The sequence below is a fragment of the Solea solea genome, chromosome 16, assembly GCF_958295425.1.
Source record: "Solea solea chromosome 16, fSolSol10.1, whole genome shotgun sequence".
Taxonomy (NCBI): Eukaryota; Metazoa; Chordata; class Actinopteri; order Pleuronectiformes; family Soleidae; genus Solea; species Solea solea.
Window position 1 is genome coordinate 20680956 of NC_081149.1, and position 14090 is coordinate 20695045.

Below are 14090 nucleotides of genomic sequence, written 5' to 3' on the forward strand. Positions count from 1 at the left end.
AAATTTATTTTTTATTAAAAAAATGTATGATTTTCTAACACATTTTATATTTATTTTAAATAAACAATAATATTTCATAGAAATTATGTTTCTCTGACTAGAATGTCCTTCCGTTCCAAAATCTGTAATATTTACAGATCTGAACATGGGAAAGCACAAGAGTAAACCAACAAACTGCTTTCTCACAGGAAAATAAATTTAAAATAAAGGAAAGAACACACATTTGCTGGTTTCATCATATTACTCTGAAACATTATCCAGTGTCAGTTATAAACAATGTAAGATCTCCCCCAAAAAAACATGGTGGCAAAGCTTATTTCGCAAAGTTGCAATTGTACAATGATAAGTATAACATGTGTTACACAATGTACAAGCACGTAGGTTAGAACAGGCTCATTCCAAGTGTGTACGTGAAGACCGCTCTAATGTAGCTGTAGTACATCCTGGAAGGTTCAATGAGGCCATTTCATTTTTCCATGCCAAAAACAAACACAACCCCTCTGCACTGGTGTCACTTATAACCATTTCCAAGTGGTTTTTATTACCTTAATGTCTTATATATTCTTCATAGCTCTTCTTTTAAAAAATAGCCACATATTGCACCAGTCCACAAACATGTGAATTTGCCTCTGATAAATACTCTGCATCATTTCAGTGAGAGGGAGTTTACTCCTCGAGCTGCTGCCGCCGCTGCTTCTTTTGCTGTGAAGAGAGAATAAAGTACACACGTGACCAGCATGGCACACACTGCCATTTGATTTCTGAGTAGAAGCACTGATAAAGGACCGTATTGTACTTTTTATTGGTCTTTCTCTGCTATTGTTTAATCACCAAGTTCCCTTTAGATAATACTTTGTAAAGTGTTCTTTCCCCCACACATCCTACACATCGTCTGCAGTCATCACTAAAAATAATAAAATAACTTCATAATGTTGAAAGCTGCTACATTTCTGGTTTAATTTGTATGCAAGACAATTCCAAACAACCACACACTACAGGATAATAAGGCATTATGACTCACCACAAAGTAGTCTAACTTCTCAAATATTAAAATAAAAAGAACAGCTGTGACGTTTTCAAAGCTGTCACTCATTGTCACTTTACCTTTTTTTCCCTCATCTTTCTTTTTTGCCGCATCCTCTCTCTGTTTCCTGATAATAGCCAAGCGAGCGAGGTCAGCTTTGGCCTGGTCCGTCTTCCCTGCCATGTGCAACTTCATGTAGTGCTCCTTCGCTTTCTGCTTCTCAATCTCTTCTCTGTGCAAAGGTTAGAGGGTTTCAAGATGGAGAGGGAGTGATGTAAAACAAAAAAAAAGGTTTGTATGATAATATTGTAGAGTAGAATTACATTATACATTTAAAGGTTAAGGTTATAGGTATATAACACTATCCGGACATCTCTTCTCTGTCAATTTGAAATTAAGTTGTCAAAATCCTATTCTTGTGCAGTTTTATCCCACTGCACAGAATATGCAGATAACATTTAGAAATGTCTACCATATAATAGACATCAGACTTGTAATTTATGTTGTTCCTGTAACACACACACACACAAACCTCTCTCTCCTTGATAACTGCTTGGGCTCATCCAGCTCAATCTGTGTGACTTTCTTGGTCTTTTGACTCAGTCTGTTGGGGTTCTCAATTTCTATCAATCCTTCCACTCCTGCTCTCCTCCTCTGCAAACACATCAATTATGGTAAAGTAAATGTGTGTTAAGAATGCTGGCTGTGTTGTGTTGAGAAAATGGTGTGGCATTACCTGGCTATCTTCATCATCACTGTCCTCTGATCCTGAGCCTGGTAACTTCTCCTCTGTCTTGTCATCCTGTGCTGCACCCTCCCCCCCTTCTTCTTGCTCTAGCTATAATGGCAAACAAATGAAAGACAAATGAGTTCACATGAGTAGTTATTGAACAGGTCTGTGGGGCATAGGGTCATATGCGCACCAGTTCACAGTGCCCCCAGGATAAGAGACTGAACTGAACTCTTGATATTTACAATACAAAAGCATAAACAGCCACTGAGAACTAACAGCAAGACAATGCAAAACCATCACAAAGTCACACAAAACAATCAGCCGCAACCTGGTACAAGATGAAAAACGTGGAGATTTGTGAAGTTATATTTTGGTTTGGACCTCACAAATAAGGAAATACTTAATCATTTGGCAAATCAGCACCACATTAACTTTAGCATGAGGACTTTGAAAAGATTGTGAAAGAAACTGTGTTAGTTTCGAAGAACCACAAAGATTTGGAGGAAATCATCTCTTTTGTGGAGGGGGAAATGGCTGGTAGTGGGTGACTGCAAGGCTACTGCTGGTTACATCTGCGTGCTGTTCAAAGAGGTTTTGTCATTCTCAAGAAATGATTAGATTGATAATTACATTTTTGGATGTGTGGGACTGTGGTGAGCACGGTGTCTCCGACGGCATCAGTACAATAACAGAGGGCCCAACACTTAATGGCATATGGATTGTTATGATTCGTAATATTATAACTGTATTCTCAATTTTATTTGTTGTTAGGCCCTAATACTTAATCCCATATTTTCTGTCAGTAACGACAATAGTTTGGGACTACAAGACAAAGTATTGTGGTCAGAGAATCATTGATAAGGAGACTTTAATAAACAAAGCTTTGGGTTGTGTTGAAAGTCTTTGGAGAGAAGAATACGAAGAAAGGTATAATGCTACCCTCCATAGCTTGAAGTTCTAAATCACAGTCCAAAATTGTTTTTACCAAGTAACCAGACAAGTGTGAAACTACCTGTCTGGTGGCTTTGATCCTCTGATCCTTTGACTGTCTGATCCTTTGAACACCACACTTACCCTTTTCCTCTCCTTTTCTGCTTTCATCTGAGCATCGATTTCATCTGGGCTCGTGTAAGTCCGCATGCGACCTTTATGTCCACCCTTCTTTCCTGCAACGGGAACGATTTGGAATACGTAAAAGGACATAAGTATACTCCAGAAGAAATTCGTCTGAATCATATGATGGCTAACAGCAGGCTAATACATGTACAGAAAACTGACCTCAACAGGCAGTCGCATGTTTTAAAATTAGTCTTACCTCCCTTCGGCATCTTGACAAACGAGGTCTTTAATATAAACCAATAAGTAAGTGAACGCTTTCAGAAAACATAAATACTGAAGCGACAGCACAAACTGACAGCTTGCTTGACTCACTGTAGTTATATTTGATGTGTCCAATAATTTGCCTGTCTACAAATCTCGAAAATATGTGTTGTTTTTCAAGCATGTGTAAATATTTTGCAGCTATAAACTAAAATAAATGTATATTTTTGTAAAGTATGTAGTCTCTACGCTAGGTGACGTGAGTTGTCAAATACAAGAAGCCTATATTATGTTGTTTATTTTAAGGATCATTTGTAGAGTACTAAGGTGATGCAATATGCCAAGAACAGCAGAACGCCACCTGTTTTTGGTTTTATCGCACTTGACATTTTCGCACTGACCTAAATAATTGTTTTTATGAACTTGTATAGTGTGTTGGTCCAAAAAAGAAGTAATCAAGTTATTAAGTCCTGGCAAATAGAGTTTATTTTTCGTAGTGACGTACATCGAGCGCCAATGGTTTGAAATGGACACCATCCGGTGACGTCAAATTGTAGTGCCGAAGCCTGGTTCGAACAATCGAAACGATAACACGGAGACTTTATTATATCTTCCAGGCAACACAACGAAATGCCCAAAGTAAAGAGAAGTCGGAAGCCTCCTCCAGACGGCTGGGAGCTCATTGAGCCCACATTGGACGAACTGGATCAAAAAATGAGAGAAGGTAAGCCGCGATCTTTTTTCAACGATGTACCCCGCACTGTGCGACGCCAGTGTACTTTGTTAAAGGTGGAACAATAATTACGTCCTTTCTGGGTTTTCACTCACTTTGATAAAAATCGGATCCATCATGTTTAATTTTTTTGGTGGCGAAGATGAAATTGGACCATGTGGAATTTTCGGAAGTGAATTAATCTAAGGTCGGTTGACGCGACTGGTACAACGTAACAATAAATTACTCGTTTTTATTTCATGTGTTTCCTGGCCGATCGCCTAAGATTAATCACTTACGTCAAATATATACCAATAGTATTTGCGTGGGAGTTGAAGCTGTAACCGTAATATCCAATGTAACGTCACGGCAGGTTGAGGAACATCACAAAAATTTCACAATCTTTTCAGACGAGAACCCGCTTTTTAAAATTACCAAATCATTATCACCCAATTCGCAAAATAAACTGTCACAAGGACAAATTAGTGCATTATGCAACGTAACTGACTCTCATATCTGTTACACCTAATATTCTTTTAAGAGGAAAACAGGCACTCCTCATAGAAGTACTGCTAATATACATAAGAAAGGGCTGGACAAAAAATCTTTTAAAAAAAATCTCTTTTTAAAAAATATTTACTCAACAAAAATATAAACCCAGCACTTTTATTATTGTTCATAGGAAACAACTGTGAACAAAGGGAGATAATCATTTTGTTTGCCTTTTAGGAGCAAAAACAAATGTGTGCATTTATATTTTTATGATAAACCTCTCCTGTGACCCAATTGTGACTCTGCTTCTGGGAATGACTGCTCTTCATATGTCACACCAAGTCCAGAGAGGCTAATCATCTAAGTAGTTGTGCCACAAATTTGACTTTTTCCCTAACCTTTCTCATTTGTGCTCTGTGTTGCAGCTGAAACTGAACCTCATGAAGGAAAGCGAAAGGTGGAGGCCCTTTGGCCAATTTTTAGGCTGCACCATCAGCGGAGTCGATACATTTATGATCTCTTCTACAAAAGGAAAGCCATCAGTAGAGGTAGGCAGAGATACCTCATCACCTGTTTTATAACTCTGTGTCAATTGTGTCCCTCTTCCTCTTCCATTTTTTCTTCCAAACAAGCAACATTAGCTTTAATGGAGTTCTTTCACTTGCACTTAGAAAACATGCTGATCCATTTATCCATTGGTTTTGCACACAATCAGCTCTACTGGCATTGTGTTTTTTTGTGCACATGAATAGATATGATAAACAAATTGTTAGTTTGAATCTGTGCACAAAGTGCAGCTGCTGTCTTTCTTTCTCATTGTGTGTGCATGTGTGTATTTGTTTCCTGGCAGAGCTATACGAGTACTGTATAAAGGAAGGCTACGCTGACAAGAACCTGATTGCCAAGTGGAAGAAACAAGGCTATGAGAACCTGTGCTGCCTGCGTTGCATTCAAACAAGAGACACCAACTTTGGAACCAACTGCATTTGCAGAGTCCCCAAGAGCAAGCTGGAAGTTGTAAGTCTGACATTTCATCATTTTAAAATCAATCTTGGCATGAGCCCTTATTAAAATGTATCAAATGCAGCCCCTTTGCTATACATTCTTCCTTCTGATGTCTGTACGTATACACTCTTAAAAATGTATTGACACATAAGTACATAAAATATCCTTTCTTTTTTTCCTTCTCTGCAGGGAAGGATCATTGAATGTACCCACTGTGGATGCAGAGGTTGTTCTGGCTAGTGTGGTTTTTGGACATGCATTTTCTGATGGACATCGGGCCCATCCTCCCTCCATTGCACGCTCATAACCCTGTAGCAACATGTTCGTTTGTCTCCTGCATTAGAAATAATTTACATCTTCATCTTCAACACCAATCGTAGCTGACCTGATAGGGGATCATTATTTGATACTTTTTGGCTCAGTTTTGGGAGCAATGGAGAATAACTGAGGGGCCATTTTGTCTTAAACACATTTGCTTTTATGTTGTTGTGTTTTGTTGCTTTTCTTTACTTGTTTTTTTTTTTATACACATAGCAAATGCCCTTGTTTCACATCAAAAGCTTGTGGTCAGCTGTTTTTGGATCAAGGATGTCATTCCAGCAATTCACATCCACTTTGAAGATCATTCTGAATTCTCATGTGTTTCATTTCTTGTAAGGAGGGCTGGGAGGCAGTTGAATTGTGTAAAACGTCATTCTTTTTAACCTGAAAACATTTTTCCTCAACATTGTTATTGTAGTATAATTTTAAATAAAGCATTCTGGTTTACTCATGTTTTTATCTTTGTTCTTGTCTTTGCAAATGTCATCCTATGCATAAAACTCCCAAGGAAATCTTCAGTTCTGCCACCTCCAGCACTGCCTCCTGTCAGAGATGGAGACAGTACCACTGTCTCTAAGCCATACACCATAGCTGACGTTCATCTCCACCCACTCCACACCCTGTCGGCACTTTCTTCTTTATCTCTCATGTGCACTGTCCATTACTATGGGTGGTCGACCCCAGGTATTTTAACATATTCACTTTCACCACCTCTACTTCTTGCATCGTCACCACCTGTCTCACTGTCACAGGTATTCTGACTTGCTCCATCTGACCTTCATTCCTCTTTTCTCCAGTGCAGACCTCCACCACTCACACTGAAGATTTCAATAATATCCTCATTTCTGAAGGTCAGTCCTCAAGATGACACATATAATCATCTGTTTAATTACCTGCCACTTTTCTAGTCTCGAGTTTTGCCATTCACATACAGCACATCTTTTTATATCACTCATCTTTCATACCCACTCGCACACAGTCGTCAGGAGCAACATGGGATTAAGTGTCTTGCCCAAGGACACATCGGCATGTAGACTAGTGGAGCCGGGAATCGAACCCACAACCTTCAAGTTGAAAGACAACTCGCTCTGCCACTGAGCTATGACACAAACTCTCTGGAATAATCTACTCTGTAAATGATTCATTCACAGCCACTTTCTTTTTAATCCATCACTTTTCTTCCTGCTGCTCGAGCAGAGCAATTAAGACATGTTCACGGTAGATTTGCATTTATTATTCATGACACCTCAAATGTTTGCACATCCGTCATCGCTGAAGCAAGTCACACAGGGAAGAGTCAGTCGAGAATCTGATGTATAACGATCTGTTCCTTCAGCATCTCACACTAAGATTTAGCAACAATCACCCGTCTCCTGTGTGAACTAGGCACTGACACACAAAGAAAGTAGATTCAAATAATTTAATGAAGTCAATGACTATGTTGAACATTACATAAAAGAATCAAGACATTCACGACGCGTTTTAGTAAAATAACTGGCAACAGCACAGTCATACAGGACTGAAGTAAATACACTGCCCTCGCATGATTAGATACAAAAAGATATGATATGATATGGCAACATACAGACACTTAGTGACAACGCGTTAAGCACACTGTGGTATGGCTTTTTCAGATTACATTCACCTTTTTGCATTAGAGGGACAAAAGCTAAAAAAAGATTTATAACATCTGAACAGAAACAAATGTTATTCAAGCAATTAAAATGAAAATAACAAAAAAAATTAAAGAACTCAGTGCACCAAACATTGGGTGGAATGTTTAAATAGTACAGTTGATGGTAATTAAAAGCATATGCCTTCATTTTTTGTTCATAGCAGGAGGGACAGCAGCCATTGTTTGACCTTTCACATTAAAACTCTAACCATGCAATCACAAGCACAGTCACCAACCGAGACACATAACCAAAGCTCCATCACTGACACCACAGATTTATGAGCAGGAAAATCTAAAATACTATCAAAGACACTTTTCTGCTGTGATTTTAATGGCCGACGTGACAAAACTTTAAAGATTTACTACTTTTTCATTTACTCCACATACTCCAGACAAAAAGTCTGGGTGTTCTCAGCATGATGATCATAATCCCAAGTTTGTCCTGAAGCAATAAATAATAGAGCTGTTGAGTTTTGCTAGCGGATTACTAGCAATGAGTGATGCGGGAATGAAGTGTCAAACGTCAGAGTTTTGTGTTTGATGGCACAAGAAATTCATAAAATCTACACAAACACATCCGTATCATTCCCTGCAACAACTCTTCAAACTGTTCAGCATCTTCACCGTTCTTTCAAATACAACAAAAACAGAAATACCAATACAGTAATTCACCCTGGCACAGGACAGTCTCATGCTGACACCACAACACTCTCGCACAACTTTAAGACAACAGTGAAATGCAATACATTTAGGTTAAGTAGCTTTAAAATGGTCCTAATCGTGTGAGTAACATTTATGTGTGCAATGACATGATGTCTCCGGACATGCAACATCACATAATAGCCAACTGGATCTAATTCACACACCGAATACACGTCCTCATGCATCACAAACTGAAAGCAGAGTCTGGGAATGTTTACTCCATGCTTTCACAAGTCAACTCTACACCTTTAAAATCTAACATTGGGACTATACTTTAAAAAACAACAACCAGAAGACTCAACCACTTCAGGAACATGTGTAAAAACTATTTTATGAAACTGAAAACTGAAAGTGTGGCCGAGTGAAACACAAATTGGCTTTAAAAAAAATGTTGGCCTTTGCATGTTTTTTGGAAGTATGTAGAGAGGCATGTCACAAACCAGCTGTAACAAGCCTGCATGGTGCTAATAAGGTGACATGGACAGATTCAGAGACATCTGCTCACCATGGGCAGAAAATGTTACAGTAATCATGAAAAACATGTTTACATATAGCTGATATTACATCAACGCTTACAATCTGCTCAGTGGATGGTGGGGACTGACACAGAGCTGTGATTTAACCTATTAGTGAGCTGGTGGAGGTCAGACCAGCACCACACACACACATACACACCCACACAAACACACACACACACACACAAAAAGGCCAGTGCAAGTAACACAGAAGAGGAAAAATAGACAAATGGCCCAAAGGACAAACGGTAGAGCAGATCTCCGTCTGCTCGCGCTTGTGTGTGTCAACATACCTCTGAACCAAAGTAAACCACTCTCTGACATTCACAGTTTGTTCTTTCTTACCTAAGGAAAAAGTAAGATACGAGAAAAAGACAGCAAGGCAGAAAAATAATAACCAGAGCAGATTTTTCTGAAACTAAAACTACTTAAGACCTTGATACAATCACCTGTGGTCCACTCAAAACCAAAGGGTCACAGATAATTTCAGCTAAAACAATAAATCCTCCTCTCAGAAGAATATTAGATTTTGTATAAAACGCTGGTGGTGTATTTAAAACTAAAACACGGTGCTGCTTCACTGCTCCCAGTGGCAGCCTGTAGGTACCGCTGAGTGATAAGCTGGCTGAGGTAGAGCAGTATCTGGCTGTCCTCCTCACCCAGCCCCAGCTGCTCCTGCAGGAAGCAGCGCCGTCTGCCCTCCACAACTTCAGGACCCTCTGTGGAGCTGACAGGCAGGTGGAGGTGGTGGGTGAAAGTAAAGAGGAAGGCCTTGGCGGCCAGGTGACAGAGGGTGCTCTGTGTGTGAAGGAAGTAGGTGGAGCCACGGCGAATGAAGGTGCGGTGATCGGCTAAGTTGGCAAGCAGTTGGCCACGATACGCGGGGCAGCGCAAGGTCTTTTGGTCAGCATCAAGGATGGAGATGTATCGACTGTAGCGGGACAGGGAGTAAAGCATGCTGGACCCCACAGGAGACGCCATTCTGTGTGAGGCAGAAAAACACATACCACATTTGTCAGGTAGAATCTATGAAGAGGAAAAGGGTCACCTGAGCTCAACAGCCAGTAAAAACAGTCAGTAAAGAAACTAGTGTGTGAAATTACGAAGCACAGGTGTCCTCTCTGAATCTAAAATACTGCAATAAAGACATAAGACATACCTTTGCAATCCAATGAGTTTCCACCTCTGCAGGTCAGTAAGGGTAAATGGGCAGCACAGCCAGGCTTGAACCCTCTCTCCACATTTCCCAGGGCCAGGAACAAAGAGGGCCAGAGCAGCAACCAACCGACGGACCCTCCCCTCATCTGCCCCAAGCACCACCAGGGTTCTGCCACTCAACAGGCACCACAGAGCTTGCATGGCAAAGGGGTACTGTCGCACAAACCTCAGAGCTCCTTGGCCAGCTTTTTTCCTGTGACGCAAGGTCACCATCCCCCCATAACCGAGAGGTGAGGCAGCACGATCAGACCCTGTAGAAGCACTCATGTTGCAGTCTGACCCATCTTCAAATGAATTTCGGGACACTGCATCTCCAAAATGTCCAATGGGCAGCTCCAGACCAGCTACTGTTTTTTGTGTGCATGGAGAACCCACAAAGTAATCATCCTGGAGGGGAAGAAGGGACTGGGGTTCCTGGTTGACCACCAGGGTTTGAGAGGATTGACTGCAGGAACTATGACCCTGAAGAGGATCTGCCTCTGGAGCAGATGCCTCATAAAGGAAACCCTCTTGAGCCAAACAACATGCCGAGTCAATTGGAACCAACAAGTCAGACTGTATTTCACATGTCGTAACACTAAATCTTTCACCGTCATCCTCCGAATTGCCCTCTAGCTCAGACGCCACTTCCAGGAAAGACAGAGGTGTCTGGTCACCCCCGTTGTCACCCTCATCCTCCCCTGCAGTGGTTTCCATATCTTCGCTGCTGCTCTCTCTCTCCAAGTCAGTAATCTGGTCAGGGTCAGGGGTCAAGTCAAAATCAGGAGGTTCAGACCTCACACTACCAAGACTTTGTTGCTTCTCTGCTGGACCCATCCCACTCTTATCACTGCTAAAGCTCCCCTTGGTCTCCTCTGAGCTCTCCTGGGTTTCCAGAGTCTGGTTTGAGAGGGAGGATTCCAAATGATTTTCCCCAAGCTCACTCTCCAGTGTATTGCTGGTCTCAGAGATTGGGTCTATAGAATCTGGAGGCTTCAGTAGCTTTAGAGGTTCTGGTCCTAGTACAATCGGAGGTGGGTTTAAGAGTGTATAGTTTTCTACAGCATGGTTGACAGCACAGAACGGTTGTAATATCCCTCCATCATCCTCCACATCATCACCGAGGTCCTCCTCAAACAGGAAGTTGGTAACTCTCTGTTTCTTGCGTAAAGCCTTGTCCAGGCGGCGTGTGTGAAGGTAACACAGGTCACCCCGGAAACTCCTCTCTGTCTCCTTCAGGAGCTCCATGGTGGCCTCATAGAAAGTGTCATCACACAGCTCTTGGAGGGTCTTCAATCGCTTGTCGAAACACTTGGCAGACTTGGCTTTGATCAGCTGGGGCGTGTAAGATGACCTGCGTTTAATACCCTCTTCATCCTCCTCACCTCCTTCACCATCACTCTCACCCTGCCCATCTTCCCTCTTCCTTCCTTTGGCCGTGTAACTGAAGGGGTTGGCAAGCTTGGCATATTTGTCCAACAGCGCCTCGCACTCACTCAAGCACTCAGTCATACACCTCTGGCATGTGACAGCGTGAGGATCTCTGCGTGGGTAGCAATAGTACGAGCTGATCTGTCTCAGCAGGTCTCTGTGTTCATAGATGCTCTTTTCCACATTGGCCAGCTCATTGGCCTTCTCTACAACATGAGCAGAGTACATGGACTGAGGCCCTGCCTCTCTCTGCAGGCCCTCCTCTCTCTGCAGCACAGAGTGAGTGTACCTGTGGGAGAGAAAAACAGGAATAAAAGGTAATAAAGTTTCACATTAGGAGACTTCTTCCTCAAAGTAATGGATAAACCACAATACGAGAAACACTGAAAACATGTGGCAAGGGACATCATAAACTGTAAAATTAGATTTGGGGTTCCCCAGGCAGTAATGTTTTTATCACTCCAGTCGCATATATAGAGACACAACAAGAGTCGATTGCTGTGTTGGTTTACTTTATGGATGGCCAAAAAATTCTGGATGAATGCTAAACTTCAGCGACACCTCATTTAAGTTTTCCTCTCAGTTCACATATTGTTTTCAGAGTGAAATATTAATCAGAGTGAAATATTTAAGTCTCTGTTAACATTGGTAACCCTTAGACTTTTCTCTAAGCATCAATACCAGGTCATATCACAATATTTTTGCAATGACTCGATAAAAAGAGCAACATTTACACATACTAAAATGATAAAGTGCAAATAGCTCACAATATACCCGCTGACCCGCACCGTCACTGTATGCATGTTAGCATTATAGTGGATTTGAAAAAAATAATGACATGAGCCATCTCTTGACATTCCTGCACACTGAATGTGACATTGTACGCCTGTGAAAAAACAGAAATAAATAAGCTATGACTCCTTGATGCAGGTACATGGAACTGTTTGGAATAGCCCAATTTGACTATTGTACAAACAAAAATATTACATCTTTAATTACTGAATGCCACAAAGCAAATTCTCCTAATTAAGTTTATTAACTGATCACACCTTGTTTCATTTCCACATGGACTTTGCACCACAAAAGAACAATATGCAGTAAGGTAGGCCCTGGGTTACGATGTTGATAATTATTTGGTAAAATTCAGTTGAAAACCTTTATCATTTTACTCACATTGTGCATGTTTGTTTAAAGCTGCTCTGCATAGTATTTACTGTTAACTTGACTAAGTTACATTGATATGATACATGGTAAAATGTGCAGAAATCTGTAAACATGGAAGTGATGGCTATCTAACGAATCTAACCGCAGGTTTTTGCTGCAGGGCCATCAAACTGATAAAACCGGTTTTGCTGTTAAAACTTCTCACTGATTACTCTGTTCCCTGTTGACATACATAACTCAGCAAAGAAACAGATTAGGTGAACACTGATTTGAACACCATGTGCCACAGCAAGTTAAAAGATCATAGAGAACATCTTACTCCAGGTCCTGGAGCTTCCTCTGAAGTTCCTTGGCAAAGGCTCTTCTGTTACCAGCCTTAAGACACTCAGAGGCCTGCGAGAAACGGAGTGACATCTCCTGAAATTGCAGCATTATTTTCCTCTCATCTGCCGAAATATACGCCATGCAGAAAGGTCGCACGAAGCCCCTTGCCTCCAGGTCGTAAAGTGTGAGGTGGTGGACATAGGCAAATGCCCCCTCCTTGGAGTCGCCCAGCACCACTCTTGAGTCCTCCACAAAGCTGAGTCTTGGGTAGCCACTGCCAGGTGGATGTCCGACAAAGGACGCCTGGTAGTCCACTGACATGATACGCAGAGAGAAGTAGTTAAGATCGAATGTGCCGCACACTTTGGGGTCATCTGGGATGGTGAGGAGCGGCTGAGGGCCCACCTGCTCAGAGAACTCCGAGATGAGGATGAAGTCTTTGGTGAACTTGGCAAAGGAGGTTTTGGCCCAGGGGTTGGAGTCAGCCGGAGGATAGAGAGGGATGGAGAACTCCTCTGGGAGACCCCAGGGGTCAGGACTTGTCTGGCCAAATTCATCCTCTTTAGTGAAAGCCACCACGTCAGGCGATCCTATCATAGTGGTGTTGTTGAGAAAGGCATGAGAAACACAGCACAGAGTTCAGTGCTGCTTACAGTCATAACCGAGTTGTTAGAGCACAGCCACATGCAGCAGAGTTATCTTTCTGCTCTCACATTGTCCAGATAGTGGCTGAGTAAGTGAGGTTAAAGCATATGATTCCAGTAGCCCAGAGATGGAGACGGTCTATAAAAGGGATTTATATAAACTTAAAAAAAAGCGTCCAACGCAGAGAAGACGCAGTATTTACCCGTGGTCCCAGTAGTAGCCAGTCCCAATTGCAGGATGGTTGTTAAGTCAACGAAATACATACTAGTCGGGTACTATTATTTTTGCGCCAATCACAGGGTCCGGGCAGACATCAGACCATTCATGCTGTGCCGAGTAAAAAACACACAGAACAGCTTCGGTGAAGCGGCTTTCTTCGTCTGACCTGCGCGTCTTCATGCGTCGTCTCTATCGCATTACCGATTTCTGGGGTAAAATGCGGGCTCCTGGTGCGACACCGACACCGTTTAAACACAAAAGCGCTGCGTGTAGTAATTTTCACATCCAGTAACAGACGCCATATTTACCCAGCTGGTTACAGTCATGTCAGGTGACCATTTCTCCTCCCATCTGCAGAAAGTCCACCCTTAAACAGAAACTACACGGGGTTTTTCTATGGTGACTTGCAATACTCTATGTAATAAGGTTTTTAGATCAGAAAGAGCGCACCTTACAGTCACTACATTAAAGTTTAAGTGGACATTATGTCTCCAATTCTGTCTATTTTATATCTATATCTATATATCTATATTTATTATCTATTTTGTATTTATTCTATGTTTTCTTTGAACTTATTTAATTTAGAACGGTAATTCTGTCTGTCCCACACC

The 14090-nt window shown here is 41.6% G+C and overlaps 3 protein-coding genes across 4 annotated transcripts; 1 reads left to right on the forward strand and 2 right to left on the reverse strand.

Annotated features, from left to right (window-relative positions):
* Nucleotides 1-511: 511 nt before the first annotated feature.
* Nucleotides 512-3232, reverse strand: pdap1b (pdgfa associated protein 1b). The gene is made up of 6 exons (XM_058654353.1): nt 3073-3232; nt 2832-2923; nt 1761-1862; nt 1557-1678; nt 1105-1256; nt 512-702 (listed from the first exon to the last, which is right to left on the reverse strand). Exons 1-6 carry the CDS (start codon nt 3083-3085, stop codon nt 647-649), a joined length of 537 nt encoding a protein of 178 aa, XP_058510336.1. The 5' UTR covers nt 3086-3232; the 3' UTR covers nt 512-646.
* On the forward strand, nt 2925-6058 carry bud31 (BUD31 homolog). Of its 2 annotated transcripts, XM_058654357.1 has the most exons (5): nt 2925-3119; nt 3695-3801; nt 4707-4829; nt 5132-5298; nt 5476-6058. In XM_058654357.1, exons 2-5 carry the CDS (start codon nt 3708-3710, stop codon nt 5524-5526), a joined length of 435 nt encoding a protein of 144 aa, XP_058510340.1. In that variant the 5' UTR covers nt 2925-3119; nt 3695-3707; the 3' UTR covers nt 5527-6058. The 2 variants fall into 2 exon arrangements, with proteins under 2 accessions (XP_058510340.1, XP_058510337.1); XM_058654354.1 differs by lacking the exon at nt 2925-3119 and having other exon boundaries at nt 3608-3801.
* A 955-nt stretch (nt 6059-7013) lies between these two features.
* Nucleotides 7014-13949, reverse strand: smcr8a (Smith-Magenis syndrome chromosome region, candidate 8a). The gene is made up of 3 exons (XM_058654350.1): nt 12611-13949; nt 9659-11416; nt 7014-9481 (listed from the first exon to the last, which is right to left on the reverse strand). The coding sequence occupies exons 1-3, from the start codon at nt 13210-13212 to the stop codon at nt 9022-9024; spliced, it is 2820 nt and encodes a 939-aa protein (XP_058510333.1). The 5' UTR covers nt 13213-13949; the 3' UTR covers nt 7014-9021.
* Nucleotides 13950-14090: the final 141 nt, after the last annotated feature.

Bases quoted from the DNA above. Each gene is read 5' to 3' on its own strand.
- pdap1b (XM_058654353.1), bottom strand. The intron at 1,257-1,556 runs GTTTGTGTGTGT...ACCTTTGCACAG, and splicing joins CAGTTATCAAGGAGAGAGAG to AGAAGAGATTGAGAAGCAGA. The intron at 703-1,104 runs GTAAAGTGACAA...CTCTCTTCACAG, and splicing joins GAAAGATGAGGGAAAAAAAG to CAAAAGAAGCAGCGGCGGCA.
- bud31 (XM_058654357.1), top strand. From the start codon at position 3,708: ATGCCCAAAGTAAAGAGAAGTCGGAAGCCTCCTCCAGACGGCTGGGAG. The intron at 3,802-4,706 runs GTAAGCCGCGAT...TCTGTGTTGCAG, and splicing joins GGATCAAAAAATGAGAGAAG to CTGAAACTGAACCTCATGAA. The intron at 5,299-5,475 runs GTAAGTCTGACA...CCTTCTCTGCAG, and splicing joins CCAAGAGCAAGCTGGAAGTT to GGAAGGATCATTGAATGTAC.
- smcr8a (XM_058654350.1), bottom strand. From the start codon at position 13,212: ATGATAGGATCGCCTGACGTGGTGGCTTTCACTAAAGAGGATGAATTT. The intron at 11,417-12,610 runs GTAAGATGTTCT...TCTCTCCCACAG, and splicing joins AGGAAGCTCCAGGACCTGGA to GTACACTCACTCTGTGCTGC. The intron at 9,482-9,658 runs GTATGTCTTATG...TGCCTCACACAG, and splicing joins AAACTCATTGGATTGCAAAG to AATGGCGTCTCCTGTGGGGT.